Raw genomic sequence first — 25,939 nt, forward strand, 5'->3', positions numbered from 1 at the left:
TCTTCACTAGCAAAAGCCTTTGCTAGCCCTCGCGCGCCGATGCGCACCGCGCATGCGCGGCCGTCTTCCCGCCCGAAACCGGCTCATGCCGGCCAGTCTTCTTTTGTCCGCGCTCGGTACGGTCGTGTTACGCCGTTCGCGCCCCTTAAGTTGACCTCGCGCGTCTCTTTTGACTTTCCACTAAAAAAAAAAAAAAAAAAAAGGATTTCGGAAGAAGACCTTTTCGGTCTTTTTCCCTTTCCTCTATTTCCAGTTTTTGCCCCGGTAAGTTTCTTTTCGTCTTTGGGGTAGGCCCTTTTGAGGCCTCGGGTCGAATTTTTTCTCCCCCTCTTTTTGGTGCCTTACGCAATCACGAGTTTTGATCTCGCCGGCGTGATTTTTCCGCCCATGTCATCGAAGTCTCCCAGCGGCTTCAAGAAGTGCACCCAGTGCGCCCGGGTAATCTCGCTCACTGACAGGCACGCGTCGTGTCTTCAGTGTCTGGGGGCTGGGCACCGCCCGCAGGCCTGTAGTCTGTGCGCCCTTTTACAAAAGCGGACTCAGGTAGCGAGATTGGCCCAGTGGAACGTTTTGTTCTCGGGCTCTTCGTCGGCACCGGGAGTATCGAGTGCATCGACGTCGACAGCGTCTAGACCTCCGTCCTCGGCCGCGACTGCATCGAGGCATCGACCCTCTGCATCGGGGCTGAGACATCGGAAGGCTGCGTCGGCGTCGGTGGTACCGGGACCTCCACTTCTGCTGATGTCGTCGTATGGTGGTGCTTCGACTTGAGTGCAGGTTTGGGCTGTCCATTCCCCTGCTGGTGGCGGTGAGCCTTCGGGTGGGTCTCCCCCTACCCTGAGGGCTCCTGCGGTACAGCCCCCCCGAGACCGACCTTCTTCGGCCTCGGCCCCGAGGAAGCGACGGCTGGATTCTACGTCCTCCTCGTCGGTGCCGGGAAGCTCCGGTGACATGCTTCGTTCCAAAAAGTCGAAGAAACATCGACACCAGTCCCCTTCCCGTATCGGCACCGAGAGCTCTGGGTCGCCGAGGGAGTCGGCACCCAGTAGGCATCGGCACCGAGAGGACCGCTCGCCCTCTGTTCAAGAGGTGTCGATGCGCTCCACTATGGACAGCCTGGAACAGCCTCCACGCCCGGAACAGACTCTGACATCGACGCCTGCATCGGCTTCCACGTCTTTCTCCACAGCCGCTCTGCACGAGAGTCTCCGGGCCGTCCTCCCAGAGATCCTGGGAGAGCTGTTGTGCCCTTCCCCTCCGGTACCGGGGGTGCTTGCGCCACCGGTACCGTCGAGTGAGGCGCCGGCTGGCCCCTTGCCCGGGGTGAGGTCTCCGACATCGGTGCCGCTTGCGGTACCAACTGCGGTCGCCTCCCAGGAAGGCTCCCCGACGACGTCGGCGGAGGGAGCTTCGCCGGTGCAGGCGAGGGAGTCTACCTCTCGACGCTCCCACCTTGGCCGTGGTTCCACGGAGTCGAGCCGGGCACGGCTTCAGACACAGGTCCGTGAACTTGTGTCTGATACCGATGGTGAGGCCTCGTGGGAGGAGGAGGAGGACATCAGATATTTCTCTGATGAGGAGTCTCATGGCCTACCTTCTGATCCCACTCCCTCCCCTGAAAGGCAGCTTTCTCCTCCCGAGAGTCTGCTTTTGCGGCCTTTGTCCGGGAGATGTCTACGGCCATCCCCTTCCCGGTGGTTGTGGAGGACGAACCCAGGGCTGAGATGTTTGAGCTCCTGGACTATCCTTCTCCACCTAAGGAAGCGTTCACAGTACCCATGCATCATGTCCTCAAAAAGACATTGCTGGCGAACTGGACCGAGCCATTAAGTAATCCCCACATTCCCAAGAAGATCGAGTCTCAGTACCGGATCCATGGGGACCCAGAGCTGATGCGCATTCAGTTGCCTCACGACTCTGGAGTTGTGGATTTGGCCGTAAAGAAGGCTAAGAGTTCTAGGGAGCATGCTTCGGCGCCCCCGGGCAAGGACTCTAGAACCTTAGACTCCTTTGGGAGGAAGGCCTACCATTCTTCTATGCTCGTGGCCAAAATACGGTCTTACCAGCTCTACACGAGCATACACATGCGGAACAATGTGCGGCAGTTGGCGGGCTTGGTGGACAAGCTCCCTCCTGAGCAAGCCAAGCCATTTCAGGAGGTGGTCAGGCAGCTGAAGGCGTGCAGAAAATTCATGGCCAGAGGGGTGTATGACACCTTTGATGTTGCGTCCAGGGCCGCTGCTCAAGGTGTGGTGATGCGCAGACTCTCATGGCTGCGTGCCTCCGACCTGGAGAATAGGATCCAGCAGCGGATTGCGGACTCGCCTTGCCGTGCGGATAATATTTTTGGAGAGAAAGTCGAACAGGTGGTAGAGCAGCTCCACCAGCGGGACACCGCTTTCGACAAGTTCTCCCGCCAGCAGCCTTCAGCTTCTACCTCTACAGGTAGACGATTTTTTCAGGGAAGGAAGACTGTTCCCTACTCTTCTGGTAAGCTTAGGTACAATCCTCCCTCTTGACAGCCTGCGGCCCAGGCTAAGCCCCAGCGCGCTCGCTCTCGTCAGCAGCGTGCGCCTCAGCAAGGCCCCTCGGCTCCCCAGCAAAAGCAAGGGACGAGCTTTTGACTGGCTCCAGCAGAGCATAGCCGACATCCAAGTGTCAGTGCCGGGCGACCTGCCAGTCGGAGGGAGGTTGAAAGTCTTTCACCAAAGGTGGCCTCTCATAACCTCTGATCAGTGGGTTCTCCAAATAGTCCGGCAGGGATACACCCTCAATTTGGCCTCAAAACCTCCAAATTGTCCACCGGGAGCTCAGTCTTACAGCTTCCAACACAAGCAGGTACTTGCAGAGGAACTCTCCGCCCTTCTCAGCGCCAATGCGGTCGAGCCCGTGCCATCCAGACAGGAAGGGCTGGGATTCTATTCCAGGTACTTCCTTGTGGAAAAGAAAACAGGAGGGATGCGTCCCATCCTAGACCTAAGGGCCCTGAACAAATATCTGGTCAAAGAAAAGTTCAGGATGCTTTCCCTGGGCACCCTTCTCCCCATGATTCAGGAAAACGATTGGCTATGCTCTCTGGACTTGAAGGACGCCTACACGCACATCCCGATACTGCCAGCTCACAGACAGTATCTGCGATTTCAGCTGGGCACACGTCACTTCCAGTACTGTGTGCTACCCTTTGGGCTCGCCTCTGCGCCTAGAGTGTTCACGAAGTGCTTGGCTGTAGTAGCAGCGGCACTTCGCAGACTGGGAGTGCATGTGTTCCCTTATCTCGACGATTGACTGGTGAAGAACACATCCGAGGCAGGAGCTCTACAGTCCATGCAGATGACTATTCGCCTCCTGGAGCTATTGGGGTTTGTGATAAATTATCCAAAGTCCCATCTTCTCCCAGTGCAGAGACTCGAATTCATAGGAGCTCTGCTGGATTCTCGGACGGCTCGTGCCTATCTCCCAGAGGCGAGAGCCAACAACTTGTTGTCCCTCGTCTCTCGGGTGCGAGCGTCCCAGCAGATCACAGCTCGGCAGATGTTGAGATTGCTAGGCCACATGGCCTCCACAGTTCAAGTGACTCCCATGGCCCGCCTTCGCATGAGATCTGCTCAGTGGACCCTAGCTTCCCAGTGGTTTCAGGCGGCTGGGGATCTAGAAGACGTGATCCACCTGTCCACGAGTTTTCTCAAATCCCTGTATTGGTGGACGATTTGGTCCAATTTGACTCTGGGACGTCCTTTCCAAATTCCTCAGCCACAAAAAGTGCTGACTACGGATTTGTCTCTCCTGGGGTGGGGAGCTCATGTCGATGGGCTTCACACCCAAGGAAGCTGGTCCCTCCAGGAACGCGATCTGCAGATCAATCTTCTGGAGTTACGAGCGGTCTGGAACGCTCTGAAGGCTTTCAGAGATCGGCTGTCCCACCAAATTATCCAAATTCAGACAGACAACCAGGTTGCCATGTATTACATCAACAAGCAGGGGGGCACCGGATCTCGCCCCCTGTGTCAGGAGGCCGTCAGCATGTGGCTCTGGGCTCGCCTTCACGGCATGGTGCTCCAAGCCACATATCTGGCAGGCGTAAACAACAGTCTGGCCGACAGGTTGAGCAGGATTATGCAACCTCACGAGTGGTCGATCAATTCCCGTGTAGTGCGACAGATCTTCCAGGTGTGGGGCCACCCCCTTGGTAGATCTCTTCGCATCTCGAGCCAACCACAAAGTCCCTCAGTTCTGTTCCAGGCTTCAGGCCCACGGCAGACTGGCATCGGATGCCTTCCTCCTGGACTGGGGGGAGGGTCTGCTGTATGCTTATGCTCCCATACCTCTGGTGGGGAAGACTTTGTTGAAACTCAAGCAAGACCTAGGCACCATGATTCTGATTGCTCCTTTTTGGCCGCGTCAGATCTGGTTCCCTCTTCTTCTGGAGTTGTCCTCCGAAGAACCGTGGAGATTGGAGTGTTTTCCGACCCTCATCACACAGGACGAAGGAGCTCTTCTGCATCCCAGCCTCCGGTCTCTGGCTCTCACGGCCTGGATGTTGAGAGCGTAGACTTTGCCTCTTTGGGTCTGTCAGAGGGTGTCTCCCGCATCTTGCTTGCTTCCAGGAAAGATTCCACTAAGAGGAGTTACTTCTTTCTATGGAGCAGGTTTGCCGTCTGGTGTGACAGCAAGGCCCTAGATCCTTGCTCTTGTCCTACACAGACCCTGCTTGAATACCTTCTGCACTTGTCTGAGTCTGGTCTCAAGACCAACTCTGTAAGGGTTCACCTTAGTGCAATCAGTGCATACCATTACCGTGTGGAAGGTAAGCCGATCTCAGGACAGCCTTTAGTTCGCTTCATGAGAGGTTTGCTTTTGTCAAAGCCCCCCGCCAAACCTCCTACAGTGTCATGGGATCTCAATGTCGTTCTCACCCAGCTGATGAAACCTCCTTTTGAGCCACTGAACTCCTGCCATCTGAAGTACTTGACCTGGAAGGTCATTTTCTTGGTGGCAGTTACTTCAGCTCGTAGAGTCAGTGAGCTTCAGGCCCTGGTAGCCCAGGCCCCTTACACCAAATTTCATCACAACAGAGTAGTCCTCCGCACTCACCCTAAGTTCTTGCCAAAGGTTGTGTCGGAGTTCCATCTGAACCAGTCAATTGTCTTGCCAACATTCTTTCCCCGTCCTCATTCCTGCCCTGCTGAACGTCAGCTGCACACATTGGACTGCAAGAGAGCATTGGCCTTCTATCTGGAGCGGACACAGCCCAACAGACAGTCCGCCCAATTGTTTGTTTCTTTTGATCCCAACAGGAGGGGAGTGGCTGTGGGGAAACGCACCATATCCAATTGGCTAGCAGATTGCATTTCCTTCACTTACGCCCAGGCTGGGCTGGCTCTTGAGGGTCATGTCACGGCTCATAATGTTAGAGCCATGGCAGCGTCAGTAGCCCACTTGAAGTCAGCCACTATTGAAGAGATTTGCAAAGCTGCGACGTGGTCATCTGTCCACACATTCACATCTCATTACTGCCTGCAGCAGGATACCCGACGCGACAGTCTGTTCGGGCAGTCAGTGCTTCAGAATCTGTTCGGGGTTTAGAATCCAACTCCACCCCCCTAGGCCCATGTTTATTCTGTTCCAGGCTGCATTCTCAGTTAGTTGGATAAATTGTTAGGTCAATCTCAGTTATGTCCTCGCCGTTGCGAGGCCCAATTGACCATGGTTGTTGTTTTGAGTGAGCCTGGGGGCTAGGGATACCCCATCAGTGAGAACAAGCAGCCTGCTTGTCCTCGGAGAAAGCGAATGCTACATACCTGTAGAAGGTATTCTCCGAGGACAGCAGGCTGATTGTTCTCACAAACCCGCCCACCTCCCCTTTTGGAGTTGTGTCTTCCCTTCTCTTTGTCTTGCTACATATGAGACTGGCCGGCACAAGCCGGTTTCGGGCGGGAAGACGGCTGCGCATGCGCGGTGCGCATCGGCGCGCAAGGGCTAGCAAAGGCTTTTGCTAGTGAAGATTCCGATTGGAGGGGCTGCCGTGGACGTCACCCATCAGTGAGAACAATCAGCCTGCTGTCCTCGGAGAATACCTTCTACAGGTATGTAGCATTCGCTTTCTTCCTTAAATAAATGTAGTTATAATATAAAAACAGTGTTTTGTGTTTTCTTTGTCTAATATTACAGTTTGTTTAAAGATCAGAAACCATTCAGTCTGACACAAGTGCAATAATAGGGGAAATCAGAAGGTGGGGAAATACTTTTTCATATCACTGTATTATATTAACCAATGCTTCTTACTTGTTTCAGTTCTATTTAATTTATCATTTCAGAATTTTTTGTTAATTTTGGATTGTGATTTGTTTTCTTTTTGCAGTAATGTTGATTTATGTAAAAATCTCAAAGTACAATTGAGAGAAAAAGTGCTATTGTAGCTTGCAAAGTTACTTAAAATGTATATTGAGATTATTTGTAATAGGGTGTTATGATGGATTGTGATTTGTTCCTCTGTATCTTATAGAAACTGGGAGTGAATTTTCAATGTTTGAAACATTACGGGATACAATCTATTCTGAAGTAGCCACATTAATTTCTCAAAATGAATCTCGGCCACATTACCTTATTGAACTTTTCCATGAACTTCAGCTACTAAATACAGACTACTTGAGACAGCGAGCTTTATATGCCCTGCAGGTATGTAATATATAGTGTGTATAATTTAGTTATAGTTTCTGGAATTTAGTGCTCTAGTAGACAAGATACTCACGATATTATCATGGTTTTGTGCAGGATATAGTAACCAGGCATATCTCTGAGACCACTGAAAAGGAAAGAGAATATTCCAAGTCCTTGAATTCTGCTGTTTGGATGGCATCCAACTCTGAACTTACTCCTAGTGAAAGTCTTGCTACAACTGATGAGGTAGTGATTTTTTTACCTTGCTATCTTTAAAACAATTGGTCTAACAACAATTTTTTTTGTCTATATTCATATAGAGGCTCATTTTCAAAGCATATAGACTTAAAAAGTTACATAATTATGTAACTTTGTAAGTCTGTGTGCTTTGGAAATGAGCACCATAGTGTTTTAAAGTTGGATAAGTGAATTGTGTTGTTACTTCTGCTTATATCTGATTAGGGTTGTGCATGGTTTAGTTCCCTCTACTTGGAAAGTGGTGATTATTCGCCCAAAGCAAAAAGTTCTTCATCTGAGTATGGACCTTGTTACTAATTATTACCAATTGCTCAGTTGTCTTTTCTCTCTACGGTCACAGAGCAAGTAGTAGTGACTTATCTGAACCACTTTTTGGAGACATATGACGTGTTTTTGCCCCTACTACAAAACTGAAACTACCTTGTTAGGTATACTTACAGATATTCAATTGACTCTAGCCATGAATAAATCCATTTTTTTTACTTTCACTTTCACTTGATCTGACTTCTGTGTTTGATATGGTAGCTCATCCATTGCTTCTTTCTCATTTGGTGGAAATAAGTATATCCAGTTTGGCTTTACAGTGGTTCAGTTCATATCTTTCAGACAGGTCTTATCAGTCTTTTGGCAAGATGAATTATCTATGCCTTTTAAGCTGCCTTGAGGGGTACTGCAATGTTCTCTCCTTGCACCTGTTTCATTCAATATTTTTTGTCACCTCTGGCTTTTCTGATACAAAACTTGGGATTTATACCATATTTGTATGTTGACTATGTACAAATTCTAGTGTCTTTAGATAAGCTTGGTGATATTTTCATGGCGGATGTTGTGAGTAAGCTTAAACAGATTGAGTCGTGGCTTGTGACAAATTAGTACTTTAATTTACAAAAAGCACGGTTCCAAATATTTCATAAATCCTAATTACTTTCTCCATCATTCACCTTAGATTTTGGTGATCTGTCTTTACAGCATAGTGACTCGTTAAGAGTTTTGGGCATGTTTCTGGATTTGACCCCTTCTTTTACAGCTCATATTTCTGCAGTGGTTAAAGCATGTTTCTTTAGCCTACAACAGATAAGCTCTGTACAGTATATGTTTGATAAAAAGGCTTTGTGTGTTGTAATCTATGCTTTAGTTATGCAAAAGCTGGATTGCTGTAATGTTCTTTTTCAAGGGCTTAGGTCAGAGGGAGACCAGGTGACTGCAACTGCTGTAGAAGGTAGTTGTAAAGTTACTTTTTCATGCTACAAAATATGACCATGTGACTCCATTATTAAAAACTGAACACTGATTACCAGTGGAATACTGTATTACCTATAAAAGTTTACTTCTGGTATTCAAAATTTTTCACACAAAGTTGCCTGCATTCTTTTGTCACCTTTCTTGCAGTCTTATGTGCCTGGACAGTCCTTCCACTCTAGCCAACAATCACTGCTGATTGTCCCTTCGTTGCATATAATTCCATCTTGTACATTTCAAAAAGTGATGTGTAATGTGATGGTACCGTCCCTTTGGAACAACTTACCCGTCCTTTTGTATACCGAGATCTCTCTCTCTCCATTTAAGGCTATGCTTAAACTCATCTCTTCCGGTTGACCTTTTCTGATTAAACTTTGGTTTTTTCATTTTTTTTTTGTTCGGGCCGTACTGTGAGACACAGCAGGACTGTTTGCTTGCCTCTGTTTGCATCTGCTCGTATTTGCTTATCTATATTTGCTTTGTTACTTTTTAATTTTGTGTGCTGCTATATTTGCTTATATTGTAAAATTTTAAAAATGCGATGTACTATGCTGTATATGGAATTTTACTTTATGTAAATCGCTTTGATGGCTTCAGCCTTAAGCGATCAATCAAATAAATGTAATCCATTAAGCATTACTCCTCACTTGGATTCCAGGGCTCTGTCCTTTCCTGGTTCTCTTCCTACCTCTCCCTCCGCACCTTTAGTGTTCACTCTGGTGGATCCTCTTCTACTTCTATCCCTCTGCCTGTCGGCGTACCTCAGGGTTCTGTTCTTGGTCCCCTCCTCTTTTCTATCTACACTTCTTCCCTTGGTTCATTAATCTCATCCCATGGCTTTTCCTACCATCTCTATGCTGATGACTCCCAAATCTACCTTTCTACCCCTGATATCTCACCTTGCATCCAAACCAAAGTTTCAGCGTGCTTGTCTGACATTGCTGTCTGGATGTCTCAACGCCACCTGAAATTAAATATGACCAAAACCGAGCTTCTCATTTCCCCCCCCAAACCCACCTCCCCGCTCCCCCCGTTTTCTATTTCTGTTGATGGCTCTCTCATTCTCCCTGTCTCCTCAGCTCAAAACCTTGGGGTCATCTTTGACTCTTCTCTCTCCTTCTCTGCTCATATCCAGCAGATTGCCAAGACCTGTCGTTTCTTTCTTTACAACATCCGTAAAATCCGCCCCTTTCTTTCCGAGCACTCTACCAAAACCCTCATCCACACCCTTGTCACCTCTCGTTTAGACTACTGCAATCTGCTTCTTGCTGGCCTCCCACTTAGTCACCTCTCCCCTCTCCAGTCTGTTCAAAACTCTGCTGGCCGTCTCATCTTCCGCCAGGGTCGCTTTACTCGTACTACCCCTCTCCTCAAGACCCTTCACTGGCTCCCTATCCGTTTTCGCAATCCTGTTCAAACTTCTTCTACTAACCTATAAATGTACTCACTCTGCTGCTCCCCAGTATCTCTCCACACTCGTCCATCCCTACACCCCTTCCCGTGCACTCAGCTCCATGGATAAATCCTTCTTATCTGTTTCCTTCTCCACTACTGCCAACTCCAGACTTCGCGCCTTCTGTCTTGCTGCACCCTACGCCTGGAATAAACTTCCTGAGCCCCTACGTCTTGCCCCATCCTTGGCCACCTTTAAATCTAGACTGAAAGCCCACCTCTTTAACATTGCTTTTGACTCGTAACCACTTGTAACCACTCGCCTCCACCTACCCTCCTCTCTTCCTTCCCGTTCACATTAATTGATTTGATTTGCTTACTTTATTTATTTTTTGTCTATTAGATTGTAAGCTCTTTGAGCAGGGACTGTCTTTCTTCTATGTTTGTGCAGCGCTGCGTATGCTTTGTAGCGCTATAGAAATGCTAAATAGTAGTAGTAGTACCTGAATATCCTCCCAATGCTATACTGTTATATAAGCAAGAGGTGCTCAGTGAATACTTTGCTTGGGAATTAATGTATGACTTTTATTTAGCTCAAATTAATAGGTACACAGATTAATTAACAAATGTAATTAAGGTCCGATTAAAGAAATATGTAGAAACTTACAATCTCTGTGTTTCAATAAGATGTTATATTTAACGTTTTCACACAGAGTCAATACCACATATTTACTCTTAGACTTTGCTTGTTGCTGTCAGGCCAGTACTGTTCCAAAAAGAGTCTGATTTTATAACAGAGTTTCACTGTAGCAGCATTTCTGATGTTAGTTCAATCCGAAAAGGAATGTCTCACCCTAGAGAGAGATCCTTGCTCACTCCCCTTGGCAAGATATCTTTCTCCATTGCATATTTTTCCAGCTCCTCTGCTGGGCTGGAGTGTACTATTTTCACGCACTCCAATTCACTCTCATTCTCTCTCTCCCTCTCCGTCTCTAATTCATATCCAAGAAATCCCATATTACATAGGATTTGTTTCTATGACCATTAATAATATGTCCTGTCATTGGCTGTTGACGGGCTAACATGGAAGTAATGGAGCTTGGCAATTCATGATTGGTCCAGCTTAATGAGGATTATGTCATGGGAATTGGTCCTATGATGCAAAGGCCTAGTCAGCTTAAGCATACAAAACCCATTCTCTGATAAGCCCATCAAAGGGGAGTCTCTACAGACCTGCCCTACCTTAATGGGCAGGCATAATTGTCCAGGATCATCGTGACTCTACTGACCTTGCATCATGGTTCTTCTGTCCCATGATCTCACCTAAAAAGTCTAGCTCCGTGTTGTAGTGCTTGCTGACAGCTTAATTCTCCTTAAAACACAGTTCAAGCTGGTCTGGGCCGCTAGGAAGCAAATCCTAATTTAACCTAACTTCCCTATAGCATATAGGTCCAAAACTAACCACAACAGGTGCTTCATGACAATTTAAATTGTAAAGGCATGAAGACAGTAGTGGTGGTAGAAAATTAATTTACCTTTTTTTTGACATTGTTTTTCTTCTACTGTGACACACCTTGAAATCTTGAGTTATACGGTGGGCTAACCCAGTGTTATGATAGGATATATGTGGCTTATGTCATCCGTTGATTGTTTGCCAATTCATTATGATCATTTTTGTTGTTCACTGAGCATCACTGAGCACCCCTAAGAGAGAAATTACACTGGCTCCCAGTTAAAGAACGTATCGCGTTCAAGATATGCACGATTGTTCATAAAATTATTTACGGAGAAGCCTCGTCATACATGCTTGACCTCTTGGACCTTCCACCCAGAAATGCTAAAAGATCTTCCCGCACCTTTCTTAATCTACATTTCCCCATTTGCAAAGGATTAAAATACAGACTAACACATGCGTCCAGCTTTTCCTACATGAGCACACAGTTGTGGAATGCACTACCAACTCATTTGAAAACGATTAACGTAATAACTAACTTTGGCAAATCGTTAAAAACCTATTTCTTCAACAAAGTCTACCACGAGAATCCATATCTAATCCACAATACATCACTACATCCTCTCATATTCTGATTGTCTTATCTCCATAATTGCTGATTAGATCAACTTGTTAGCCTCGATATCTTTGTAACACCAAGTGTATCTTTTGTACCCTGAAATGGTGATGCCATAACAGGTCTTTCCATATCATCATGCTGATCAATCCATAGACTGGTGGGTTGTGTCCATCTACCAGCAGGTGGAGATAGAGAGCAATCCTTTTGCCTCCCTATATGTGGTCATGTGCTGCCGGAAACTCCTCAGTATGTTCTCTATCTCAGCAGGTGGTGGTCACACACAGCAGCAGCTCTGGCTAGGCCTCCAAGCCTAATTTTTAGGTTTTGTTGAGTGCCTGGGGTTGAGGGCTCTTCTTGAGCAAGTGCAAACCTGGTGGCGCCAGGTCCCTCCTTTTCTCCCCCCCACCCCCCCCTGCTGGCTCCGTTAAAAAAAAAAAAAAATTTGGACGTCCTTAAGGGCGTTTATTTCGACGTTTATTTAAACGTTTATTGCAGCTACTCACTGGGACACCAGGTCGTTACAGCTCGGAGCGAGAAGCAGGTAATTTTTACCTTTTTATAGCGGGCAGGGGGTTCCCCGATTGATCTCCACGTGGCCTATGGCGTCGGAGGGCGAGGGCGCGAAGAATCGCTCCCCGGACCGCGTGTGCGCTTCTAGCGGGGATGCGGGGGTTTTAAAGTCTGATTCGCCCTTGTTGGGTGTCAGTTTGGAGGCCGGTCAGTGTCCCGGGTCTTCCTCCGGCGCGGCGGTTTTTCCCGCCATAAACGCCCATCCCCCGCTGCTCGCCTCCGCCATCTTGGCCGGCCACTCTGCTCGGACAGCTTCTTCTTGGGCCGCCCTTGAGCTGGGAGACGTTCATGCCATGGCCGCCCTTGATTTGGGCGACGGCAAAAAAGCGGCTAAAGTTAAGCGCCGTTCTTCCCGCGCGGCTCCTTCGCGGAGTGTCGCGCCGGACGCCATCTTGGATGCGCAGCATGTTGCTCCCCCGCTCTTGCGAGCGCCGGTTGAGGGTGCATCTAGGGCTGTGGCCCAGGCTGCTGAAATACACAGTCTGGGGGGTTTCTCCCCCGAGTTTATTTTGCTGCTGCATCAGGCCTTCCTTATGCAAAACGCTGCCCCTGCTCCCTTGTCCGATAACGGGGTTGAGGCCCCCGGAAGTAAACGCCCTCGGGTGGATTCCCGGGCCTTAGAGGACGCTGTTTCCTCTGATGTAGATGAGTGCAACGTATCTGAGTTCTCCCAATGGTCCTTTGGGGATTCCTTGGAGGAGACGGATTCCCGCTCGGATGGAGCGGATGACCCCTCTGCAGCACGGATCTTTCGCTCAGAGGATTTGCCCAACCTGTTAATGCAGGCCATGAGCATTTTAAAGATTTCCTCTCCGGAGGACGTCTCTCCCTCAGCCCCTGTTGGCTCCGCCATTATGCTGGGGACGAAGCGCCCGCCTAGAACCTTCCACGTGCATGATGCCATGCACACCTTAATTTCGGCTCAATGGGATGTCCCGGAAGCGAGCCTCAAAGTGGCTAGGGCTATGTCCCGCCTCTATCCTTTGCCTGAAAGTGAACGTGAGGCCTTTCTTTGGCCTACCGTGGATTCTTTAATCACTGCGGTGACTAAGAAAACGGCGTTGCTGGTGGAAGGTGGCACGGCCCTAAAGGACGCCCAAGACAGAAGATTGGAGGCGGCCTTAAGGTCGTCCTTCGAGGCGGCTGCCTTAAGTTTGCAGGCCTCAGTTTGTGGCTCCTACGTGGCCAGGGCGTGCCTGACGATTGTGCAGCGGGCTTCCCCCTCGGATCCTTCCTTGAGGGCTGACTGGCCGGCCCTGAAATCGGGCTTGGCTTATTTGGCAGACTTACTGTATGATGTCTTGAGAGCCTCGGCTAAAGGTATGGCTCAGACAGTCTCTGCGCGGCGCTGGCTTTGGCTGAAACATTGGTCTGCGGACCACGACTCTAAGTCCCGCCTGGCTAAGTTGCCTTTTAAAGGCAAGCTGCTCTTTGGGGTCGAGCTGGACAAAATCGTGACCGATCTCGGCACGTCAAAGGGCAAGAGGTTACCAGAGGTCAGGGCTCGGGCCAGTGCTCGCCCCGGTATCTCCAGAGGACGGTTTCAAGAAGCCCGTCGGTACCGCCCGGGCAAGTCGGGCTCCTCTGCCCTCTCTTCCTTCAAAAGGAACTTCTCCCCCAAGCAGCATTCCTTTCGCAGAGACCGCCGTCCCGGAGGTACGCCCTCCGGTCCTCCCCCAGGGTCTCGTACCCAATGACGGGGTCCTGGTCCATGGCCCAGTGCAGATTGGAGGACGCCTGTCCTCGTTTCTGGGCGAGTGGACCAAAGTAACTTCAGACGCTTGGGTGCTGGAAGTCATCAGAGACGGCTACAAGTTAGAGTTCTGCCGACCCTTAAGAGACGGGTTTGTACTCTCTCCCTGCAAGTCTCCGGTCAAAGCTGTGGCAGTGCAGCAGACCTTGGACAACCTGATCCGCCTGGGTGCGGTCGTTCCGGTGCCAGAAAATCAGATTGGCAAGGGACGTTACTCCATTTACTTTGTGGTACCAAAGAAAGGAGGTTCTGTCCGGCCTATCCTAGACCTCACAGGGGTCAATCGGGCCTTGAAAGTGCGCCACTTTCGCATGGAGACTCTCCGCTCTGTTATAGCGGCAGTGAAGGCAGGAGAGTTCTTGGCTTCCTTGGACATCAAGGAAGCGTACCTGCATATTCCCATCTGGCCTCCTCATCAACGCTTTCTGCGTTTTGCAGTCCTGGGCCGACACTTCCAGTTCAGAGCCCTCCCTTTCGGGTTGGCTACTGCTCCGCGGACCTTCTCCAAAGTAATGGTGGTCATCGCGGCCTTCCTGCAAAAGGAAGGAGTACAAGTCCATCCTTATCTGGACGACTGGTTGATCCGAGCCCCCTCTTATGCAGAGTGCGGCAAAGCTGTGGGACCGGGTGGTTGCTCTTTTGAGCTCCCTGGGGTGGATCATCAACTGGGAGAAGAGCCAGCTGCGCCCGACTCAGTCCCTGGAGTATCTGGGAGTTCGATTCGACACCCAAGTGGGCAGAGTGTTCCTGCCAGACAATCGGATTGTCAAGCTTCAGGCTCAGGTGGACCAGTTCCTAGTAGCCTCTCCTCTTCGGGCTTGGGACTATGTGTAGCTGTTGGGCTCTATGACGGCCACGATGGAAGTAGTGCCCTGGGCCAGGGCTCATATGAGACCACTACAACACTCTCTGCTGCAGCGCTGGACTCTGATGTCGGAGGATTATGCTGTGCGCCTTCCCTTGGACCCAGCAGTGTGCAAGGCGCTGAGCTGGTGGATGCAGACAGACAAGTTGTCTGCAGGAATGCCTCTGGTGACCCCGGAGTGGATTGTCATCACGACGGATGCCTCTTTGTCGGGCTGGGGAGCCCACTGCTTGGGAAGGACAGCGCAGGGGCTCTGGTCTCCTGCAGAGGCAAAGTGGTCTATCAACCTCCTGGAACTCAGAGCCATTCGGTTGGCGCTTTTGGAGTTCATCCCGGTACTGGCGTTGAAGCCAGTACGGGTCCTGTCGGACAATGCCACGGCTGTGGCCTATGTCAACCGCCAGGGAGGTACCAAGAGCGCCCCTCTAGCCAAGGAGGCCATGAATCTATGCCAGTGGGCGGAAGCGAACCTGGAACAGCTGTCAGCGGCCCACATTGCCGGAGTCATGAATGTCAAGGCGGACTTTCTCAGTCGCCATACCTTGGAGCCCGGAGAGTGGCAGCTATCTGCTCAGGCGTTCTTGGACATCACGAAGCGCTGGGGCCAGCCGAGCCTAGATCTGATGGCGTCATCGGCCAATTGCCAAGTGCCGCGCTTTTTCAGCAGAGGACGGGACCCTCGATCCCTGGGAGTAGATGCTCTTCTCCAACAGTGGCCGACACAAGAGCTTCTCTATGTGTTCCCGCCCTGGCCCATGTTGGGCAGGGTGCTAGACCGGGTGGCAAAGCATCCGGGCCGGATAATCCTGGTGGGTCCGGACTGGCCCAGACGTCCCTGGTATGCGGACTTGATCAGGCTCTCAGTCGACGATCCTCTGCGGCTGCCAGTGGAGCAGGGCCTGTTACATCAGGGTCCCGTGGTGATGGAGGATCCCTCCCCCTTTGGTCTTACGGCCTGGCTATTGAGCGGCAGCGTCTGAGAAAGAAGGGCTTCTCAGACAAGGTCATCGCCACTATGCTGAGAGCGAGGAAGCGCTCTACTTCTACTGCTTACGCCAGGGTTTGGCGTATCTTTGCAGCGTGGTGTGAAGCAGGCTCACTTTCTCCCTTCACTGCTCCAATTTCTTCAGTGTTGGCGATCCTGCAAGAAGGTCTGGAGAAAGGCCTGTCGCTCAGTTCCCTTAAAGTCCAGGTAGCGGCTCTGGCTTGCTTCAGGGGCCGCCTGAAGGGTGCTTCCCTGGCTTCGCAGCCAGATGTGGTGCGCTTTCTCAAGGGAGTTATTCACCTGCGCCCTCCTCGGCACTCAGTGGTGCCTGCGTGGAATCTCAACTTGGTGCTAAGAGCATTGCAGAAGCCGCCTTTTGAACCCTTGTCGAGGGCATCTCTGAAAGACCTGACGTTGAAAGCAGTCTTTTTGGTGGCTATCACTTCAGCCAGAAGAGTTTCCGAGCTCCAGGCACTCTCATGTAGAGAGCCTTTTCTGCAGTTCACTGAGGCAGGAGTGACTATTCGCACAGTGCCTTCCTTCCTGCCCAAGATTGTTTCTCGCTTCCATGTGAATCAGCAGCTCTGTCTCCCTTCCTTTCATAGGGAGAACTACCCAGAGGAATACTCTGCTCTCAAATATCTGGATGTGAGACGAGTCATCATCAGATACTTGGAAGTGACCAATGATTTCCGGAAATCGGATCATCTGTTTGTCCTGTTTGCAGGTCCTCGTAAGGGTCTGCAGGCTGCTAAGCCTACAGTGGCAAGATGGGTCAAGGAAGCCATTGCAGCGGCTTATGTGGCCGCGGGGAAGGTGCCGCCTATCCAGCTGAAGGCTCACTCCACTAGAGCTCAGGCGGCCTCGATGGCAGAGGCCGGGTCCGTCTCCTTGGAAGAGATTTGCAAGGCGGCAACTTGGGCTTCGGCCCATACCTTCTCCAGGCATTACCGCATGACTGTGGCTGCTCGGGCGGAGGCCCGGTTTGGAGCTTCAGTGTTGCGGTCAGGGATTTCAATGTCCCGCCCTGGGTGAGTACTGCTTCGGTACATCCCACCAGTCTATGGATTGATCAGCATGATGATATGGAAGGTAAAATTATGTATCATACCTGATAATTTTCTTTCCATTAATCATAGCTGATCAATCCATAGCCCCTCCCAGATATCTGTACTGTTTATATTCTGGTTGCATTTCAGGTTCAAGTTTAGTCTTCAGTTCTTGTTCAGGAGGACTTCGTGTTCAAGTTTTTCAATGGATTCTTCAAGAGTTGAGACGAATTTGTGTTACAGTGAGCTGCTGCATTCCTCTCCCCTCCGTTTTACGGGGCTGGATTGAGACTTAAATTCTGCCGGCGCTCCCTCCCGCTTCGTGCGGCAGTAGGGCAGCTTTGTACCCCTCCCGCTTCGGCGGTGTTAGGGTCAGTCAGCTCCTCCCGCGGTTGCGGTTGCAGGATTAGCCAGATCCCCCCGCATCAGCGGGGGTGGTGTCCCTCCCCCGCTCCGCGGGGATGAGCTGGACGGATTCCCCTCCCCCACTTGTGTAGGGATGAGCTGGGTTAATTCCCCTCCCCCGTTTCGGCGGTGGTGAGCTGGGCAGAGTGTCCCTTTGTGGGTGTAATTCTCTAAGTGCTGAGTCCTGCGGATGGAGCTTTGATATCGACATACTGAGGAGTTTCCGGCAGCACATGACCACATATAGGGAGGCAAAAGGATTGCTCTCTATCTCCACCTGCTGGTAGATGGACACAACCCACCAGTCTATGGATTGATCAGCTATGATTAATGGAAAGAAAATTATCAGGTATGATACATAATTTTACCTTGTAAGCCACATTGAGCCTGCAAATAGGTGGGAAAATGTGGGATATAAGTGCAATAAATAAAAATCAAAGTAAGAAGCCACATAAGTAGGTGATGTCTTCTGACAACACCAAGATATAAAGCATGCAATAAATAATAATAATAAACAGGGGTGATATGATACAGACGTTCAAATATTTGAAAGGTATTAATCCGCAAACGAATCTTTTCCGGAGATGTGAAGGCAGTAGAACGAGAGGACATGAAATGAGATTGAAGGGGGACAGACTCAGGAAAAATGTCAGGAAGTACTTTTTCACGGAGAGAGTGGTGGATGCTTGGAATGCCCTCCCGCGGGAGGTGGTGGAGATGAAAATGGTAACAGAATTCAAACATGCATGGGATAAACATAAAGGAATCCTGTTCAGAAGGAATGTATCCTTGGGAGCTTAGCCAAGTTTAGGTGGCAGAGCCGGTGGTGGGAGGTGGGGCTAGTGGTTGGGAGGCGGAGATAGTGCTGGGTAGACTTATACGGTCTGTGCCAGAGCTGGGGGTGGGAGGTGGGACTGGTAGTTGGGAGGCGGGGATAGTGCTGGGCAGACATTACGGTCTGTGCCCTGAAGAGGACAGGTACAAATAAAAAGTGGCACATGAGTTTATCTTGTTGGGCAGACTGGATGGACCGTGCAGGTCTTTTTCTGCCGTCATCTACTATGTTACTATGTATCTAGCTGAGTTTACTCCTGAATTCTGCTTGACTTTGCATTAGAGAATTTCTGCATAATTTAACGCCAGTTTTTTAAAAATGGTTCCAGAGGAGATCCCGGGAAATTATAGACCGGTGAGTCTGACATCGGTGCCGTGCAAAATGGTAGAGACGATTATTAAGAACAAAATTACAGAGCATATTCAAAGGCATGGATTAATGAGACAAAGTCAACATGGATTTAGTGAAGGGAAATCTTGCCTTACCAATCTACTACATTTTTTTTAAGGGGTGAACAAACATGTGGATAAAGGTGAGCCGGTTGATATTGTGTATCTGGATTTTCAGAAGGCGTTTGACAAAGTACCTCATGAAAGACTCCAGAGGAAATTGGAGAGTCATGGGATAGGAGGTAGTGTTCTACTGTGGATTAAAAACTGGTTAAAAGATAGAAAACAGAGAGTAGGATTAAATGGTCAGTATTCTCAATGGAGAAGGGTAGTTATTGGGGTTCCCCAGAGGTTTGTGCTGGGACCACTGCTTTTTAACATATTTATAAATGACCTAGAGATGGGAGTAACTAGTGAGGTAATTAAATTTCCTGATGACACAAAGTTATTCAAAGTCGTTAAATCACGGTAGGATTGTGAAAAATTACAAGAGGACCTTATGAGACTGGGAGACTGGGCATCTAAATGACGTTTAATGTGACATTTAATGTGATGACGTTTAATGTGAGCAAGTGCAAAGTGATGCATGTGGGAAAGAGGAACCCGAATTATAGCTACATCATGCAAGGTTCCGTGTTAGGAGTCACGGACCAAGAAAGGGATCTAAGTGTCGTCGTTGATGGTACGTTGAAACCTTTTGTTCAGTGTGCTGCTGTGGCTAAGAAAGCAAATAGAAGGTTAGGTATTATTAGGAAAGGAATGGAAAACAAAAATGAGGATGTTATAATGCCTTTGTGTCACTCCATGGTGTTACCGCACCTCGAATATTATGTTCAATTCTGGTTGCCGCATCTCAAAAAAGATATAGTGGCATTAGAAGTGGTGCAGAAAAGGGCAACGAAAATGATAAAGGGAGTGGGACGACTTCCCTATGAGGAAAGGCTAAAGCGGCTAGGGCTCTTCAGCTTGGAGAAAAGGCGGCTGAGGGGGAGATATGATAGAGGTCTATAAAATAATGAGTGGAGTTGACTGGGTAGATGTGAAGCGTCTGTTTTCGCTTTTCAAAAATACTAGGACTAGGGGGCATGCGATGAAGCTACAATGTAGTAAATTTAAAGCGAATCGGAGAAATGTTTTCTTCATTCAACGTGTAATTAAACTCTGGAATTGGTTGCCAGAGAATGTGGTAAAGGCGCTTAGCGGAGTTTAAAAAAGGTTTGGACAGCTTCCTAAAGGAAAAGTCCATAGACCATTATTAAATGGACTTGGGGACTTGTGGAAATTCCACTATTTGGGACAAACCAAACTCAAATACCAGGAGGATAGACAACTAATAAAAATAATCGCATCCTCGAACCCAACTGAACCACACCAACCAATACAAATAGGTTATATAAATGCCAGATCCGCAGTTAACAAAACTACTACAATAACAGACTGGATTACTCTACAGACAATCTTGACCTTCTGTGCATCAGTGAAACATGGATCCACGACCTCAAAGATCCCATAATACTAGAACTATGCCCCCCGGGGTACAAAATCACCCACTGGACAAGGAACGGAAAAAGAGGAGGAGGCATAGCCATAATCTACAGATCCCACTTAACTGTCGCAACAACAGCCGAATCCATACTACACCACCAACTGGAAATTGCGTCAGTTAGAATCAATCACCCGACCCTGCAAGACCCTATAGACCACCAGGCAACTGGCAAGACTGCCAAACACATTTCATGGACTTCCTATTGAATACATGTGTCTCTGCTCAAAACCTCATTATCACAGGAGATATCAACCTCCACCTTGAGGACACTAACCTAACAAACGTAGCTGAATGCAAGGATTTCCTCCAACTTTGGGAGCTCCACTGGCCAAATATACAACCCACTCATGTTAAAGGACATGCACTAGACATCATTACATATAAATTCTCACCAGAGCTAAATATCACACTAACGGACTTAAAATGGACAACCGTACCATGGTCTGATAACCACAAACCAAGCTTATCCCTTCACTGGCGAACGAAAAATTCTCAACAAAAACAACAAACAACCTACACCACAAGAGGCAAAATAGACCCACAAACATTCTGGCAACGATTCTACAACAATGAATGGACAGCACCAACAGAGTCAATCCAATTCCTTCAGAACTGGGAAAACAGATGCAGAAATACACTAGACCACATAGCACCACTTCAAACTAGAACCTCACACAGAAAAAATTCAATACCATGGTTTAATGAAGAACTTAAAGAATTAAAAACACAAGTTAGAAGACTAGAACATGCCTGGAATAAGAAAAAAGATGAATCTGCATTCAACAACTGGAAGCAACTACAAAGAAAATACAAATATACCATCAGACAAATTAAGAGATTTTATTATAAAAAGAAAATCGGACCAGGCTACAAAGACACTCAAACTCTTCCAACTTGAGAACACACTACTGAACACCACCCCGGTCACTTACAACAACACAGACACTCCGTCAGCAGTCAACCTAGCGAACTACTTCAAAGAAAAAATTATAAAGTTACGACTCACAATACCCATCAACACAAGTGACTATGCAAACCTCCTTGACTGCTTAGATCCATCACCTGGGGAATATCCAGCAGACCGAACTTCGACTTACTATCGATTGACAACCTCTCCCAAATGCTAAAAAATTGCGCAAAATCACAATGCAAACTAGACATCTGCTCTAACAATCTTATAAGATCTGCCCCTCAACAATTCAAAATAGACCTTACGAAACACATGAATTACATGCTACAAAACGGTCTCTTCCCTAAAGACAAAGGAAATATCCTACTCACACCTCTACCTAAAGACGCTAAGAAATCCACAAGCGACTTGACTAATTATCGCCCTGTAGCATCCATCCCGCTGATAACCAAACTTATGGAAGGTGCGGTGACGAAACAACTCACTAACCACCTAAACAAACACTCAATCCTGCATGAATCTAAATCAGGATTTAGATAGAACTACAGCACCGAAAAAGTATTAGTTACTTTAATGAATAAATTTAAACAAGCAATTGCAACTGGCAACAACATACTTTTTTTGCAATTTGACATGTCCAGTGCCTTCGACGTGGTCAACCATGAAATACTACTACACATCCTGGAATACTTCGGAATTGGAGGAAATGTGCTTAACTGGTTTAGAGGATTCCTGATAACAAGATCATACCAAGTAACAACTAAAGCAGCGACATCAACCCCATGGACACCTGAATGGGGAGTTCCCCAAGGATCCCCCCTCTCACCAACCCTCTTTAATCTAATGATGATACTTCTAGCCAAACTCCTGGATAATCAAAACCTCAATCCATACATATATGCAGATGATGTCACAATCTACATCCCCTTCAAACGAGATCTAAAAGAAATCACCAACAAGATTAACCAAAGCTTCCAGATCATGCACTCCTGGGCAGACACATTTCAGCTAAAACTCAACGCAGAAAAAACGCAATGCCTTATACTTACAACACAATACAAGTACATTCTCCACCGTAACCACCCCAAATCTCTCCCTTCCAATCTCTAACACTCTGAAAATTCTTGGAGTTACCATTGACAGAAATCTCACACTTGAAAACCATGCGAAGAATACAACTAAGAAATTGTTCCATTCCATGTGGAAACTCAAAAGAATAAAACCTTTTTTCCCAAGGGCCATCTTTCGAAACCTAGTACAATCAATGGTACTAAGTCACTTGGACTACTGTAATGCACTTTACGCCGGCTGTAAAGAACAAATCATTAAGAAACTTCAAACTGCCCAGAATACCGCAGCCAGACTTATATTTGGAAGGACAAAATATGAAAGTGCAAAACCCCTAAGGGAGAAATTACATTGGCTTCCACTTAGAGAACGGATCACGTTCAAAATCTGCACGACTGTTCACAAAATAATTCACGGTGACGCCCCGTCCTACATGCTTGACTTGGTGGACCTCCCACCCAGAAATACCAAAAAATCTGCCCGTACCTACCTTAATCTACATTTTCCCCAGCTGCAAAGGATTAAAATACAAACTAACACATGCGTCCAGCTTTCTTACAAAAGCACGCAAATATGGAATGCTTTTCCAAACCACTTGAAAGCTATTAACGAAATAAACTTTAGCAAATCGTTGAAAACCTATCTATTCACCAAGGTTTACCATGAAAATCCATAACTGACTACAACTCATCAACACTTTTCCCTCACTTGGACCGTCTTCTTCCTGTAACTGATTGAGTAGATTGAATGTTAGCCTTGTTATTATTATATCTTTGTACCACCAAATGTATTTCTGTTCCCTGAAATGGTGATGCCATTACAGGTTTTTGTAAGCCACATTGAGCCTGCAAATAGGTGGGAAAATGTGGGACACAAGTGCAATAAATAAATAAATTTCTGTGATAAGCAGTATAAAATGTTTTGTGCTTTTTGGGGGATCTTGCCAGGTATTTGTGACCTGGATTGGCCACTGTTGGAAGCAGGATGCTGGGCTTGATGGACCTTTGGTCTTTCCTAGTATGGCAATACTTATGTACTTATTTACCTTGTCCCATGCAGAATTTGCTTCAAGGAAGGAAGATTATGACCTGGTTCAAACGCAGCAACTGCAAAATCTTTCTCTACCAGCTTGCAATCAGCATGGTGCAGGAAGTCCTTTGCTGCTCTCGCTAGACTTGAGAACAGAGCAGGATTTCGAAGACCACATTGATGGCACTCTGGAACAGCTGTGCAATGCAGGAAAACCATAGCAGTAGCTGCATTCGAACCAGGGAGATCCCATCCAGTGATAGTGCCAGCTGGGAGAAATGAAGTTTGGGGGACAGAAGATAAAGAAGGGAAGGTATTGGGAGAGCAATGGCTATGATAAAATGAGAGAGGGAGCACTGGATAAATACAGCATGTATTGGAGATAAGTTACAGGAGAAAAGGAGTAGAGGGAGGGGAGAGCTGAGGACAACAGAGGGTAGAGATGGAAGGGTAGATGAGGGGGTGACTGTATGGGAAGAGAAGAGCTGGGGACTACAGAGGTTATGGGGACGTGTGGAAGGAGCTAGAAGAGAAAGGTAGGGGATGTGTGCCAGGTGGAGACAATAGAAGGGGGATATATTGAAGATAAGAGGGGGGCATGTGGTGTGTTGTAGGGTGAAGAACTGAGAGGTAGCACAATGTCAATGTAGGGTGGGGGATGAGGTGTGGGTACGAGAGAGTGTTAAAATGAGAGTGATCAGAAAGAGGACAATGTGTGTAAATAAGTACATAAGTAATGCCACACTGGGAAAAGACCAAGGGTCCATCGAGCCCAGCATCCTGTCCACGACAGCGGCCAATCCAGGCCAAGGGCACCTGACGAGCTTCCCAAATGTACAAACATTCTATACATATTCCTGGAATTGTGGATTTTTCCCAAGTCCATTTAGTAGTGGTTTATGGACTTGTTCTTTAGGAAACAGTCTAACCCCTTTTAAAACTCTGCTAAGCTAACCGCCTTCACCACATTCTCCGGCAATGAATTCCAGAGTTTAATTACACGTTGGGTGAAGAAATATTTTCTCTGATTTGCTTTAAATTTACTACACTGTGGTTTCATCGCATGCCCCCTAATCCTAGTATTTTTAGAAAGCATGAACAGACGCTTCACATCCACCTGTTCCACTCCACTCATTATTTTATATACCTCTATCATGTCTCCCCTCAGCAGTCTCTCTTCCAAGCTGAAAAGCCCTAGCCTCCTTAGTCTTTCTTCATAGGGAAGTCCTCCCATCCCCGCTATCATTTTAGTTGCCCTTTGCTGCACCTTTTCCAATTCTACTATGTGGTCAGCTCTTCTTTCTACTATCTCCGTCAGCTGAAATCTATTCAGTTTTATTTTTCTACCTCTGATTTTGCCCAACTGGTATATGCTTTTGTAACATCTTGTATAGATTACTGTAATGCGTTATTTACAGGCTTGCCAGCTAAAAGTGTAAAGAGATTGAACCCAAAATGCTGCTGCTCATCTTTTGACTAATTTACCAAAATTTTGTCATCTCTCTCCATTTTTGTCACCTTTACATTGGATGTCTATTGAGAAACGTTGTTATTTTAAGCTGTTGGGTTTGTCTTTTAAAGTTTTTCACTCCCATTGCTCCAGAGTATGTGCTTAAAAAAATTACCTTTATATGCACCTTCATTCCCAAGGTGAGAGGCGTTTCTGTCAACCTTCTGCGAATCTTTCCAAACTTGAATGTACTCATAAGCATGCTTATTCCTGATCCTTAGTGTTTCTATGAAACAGTCTTCCTTTATTAGGAATATTGATAATCCTTTGGAGTTCTGCAGATGTATTAAAAGTTGGTTGTTCAAATAGGTTAAGATTTTAGAAATTTTAGGTTTTTGTTTACTGAAATCTTATTGTGGGATAGTGCAGAAATTGGCTTTTATTCTTTCTAATTTACATATTAATGTTCTATGTAAATGTTGGTTAATATGATTGTTTGTACATTTGGGTGTTATTGGTAGAATGGGTTAAATACATCCTATATAATAATTCTCACCGCCAACGTTTGAATGTGCCAGGGACTGTGCCTCCCTCGGAGGTGGTCTGCTAGGCAGGCATGCACTGATGTCAGTGACATCAGTGACAGCTGATTTGAAACCAAGGGGAGGAGTAGGGAAACACGCTCCGCGTGTTTCCCTACTCCTCCCCCTGCCTCGGAATCAGCTGTTACCCCCACTTTATGGCCCCCTGGACCCCCCTTCCGCGAACCTGGCGACCCCCCCTTTGCGCCGAAAACCGCCCCCCACCGCCGTTGTCAACTACCTATGCTGACGGGGGACCCAAACCCCCGACAGCCAAAGTGCTGTTCTGCCCTTCGCGTTGGTTCCTCAATGCTCTTCTCAAGCTCTTCAAGTTTCTGTGCAGGGGGCAGGGTTGAAAACGGAGGGAGGGCAGACTCTGAAACACCGAGGGAGGGTGGGGGATTGCCTGCCTAGCGCCCGTTTCCTTGATTTCAGAAACGGGCCTTTTTCCTAGTGAATAAATAAATATGTTGGGGGGGAGGGAGACGTGATCTTAAAGCCTTTGTTTTGGGTTTCTGAATTTCATGTATTTTCAGTTGGTAATCTGCAGAGCCCAAACAAATTACAGGGAGCAACAGCTGGTAACACAACTCTCTTGCTGCAAAAAGTCGGCTGTGCAGTGCAGAGCTCATCTTGACTGTGGATTGCTGAAATGAAAATCACTGAAATCGAGAAGCTCTAACAATAATGCACTATTATTGTATTCCTGAGGAAAATCTGTACCAAAAACTAAAAACTTAGCTTGTTTAAAAACTTTTTCAGTTCAGAAGTTTAATTGCTATTCAGAGACCATGGTTGTACTGTTCTTTGATAAATATAGTATGTAGAATGTTGCAAAATGTTAAAATGTGTGTGGAATTAATTTTTTGTGCAGACTTCCTTCAGG

The 25,939-nt window shown here is 47.6% G+C and overlaps 1 protein-coding gene across 1 annotated transcript in view; it reads left to right on the forward strand.

Annotated features, from left to right (window-relative positions):
• The window catches only part of PCM1 (pericentriolar material 1), an 866,960-nt gene that overhangs the window by 512,767 nt on the left and 328,254 nt on the right, over nt 1–25,939 (forward strand). The window contains 2 exon segments of the mRNA XM_030191464.1: nt 6,503–6,675; nt 6,772–6,903. Of these exon segments, the coding sequence (XP_030047324.1) occupies nt 6,503–6,675; nt 6,772–6,903 (305 nt within the window).

The sequence above is a fragment of the Microcaecilia unicolor genome, chromosome 2, assembly GCF_901765095.1.
Source record: "Microcaecilia unicolor chromosome 2, aMicUni1.1, whole genome shotgun sequence".
NCBI lineage: Eukaryota > Metazoa > Chordata > Amphibia > Gymnophiona > Siphonopidae > Microcaecilia > Microcaecilia unicolor.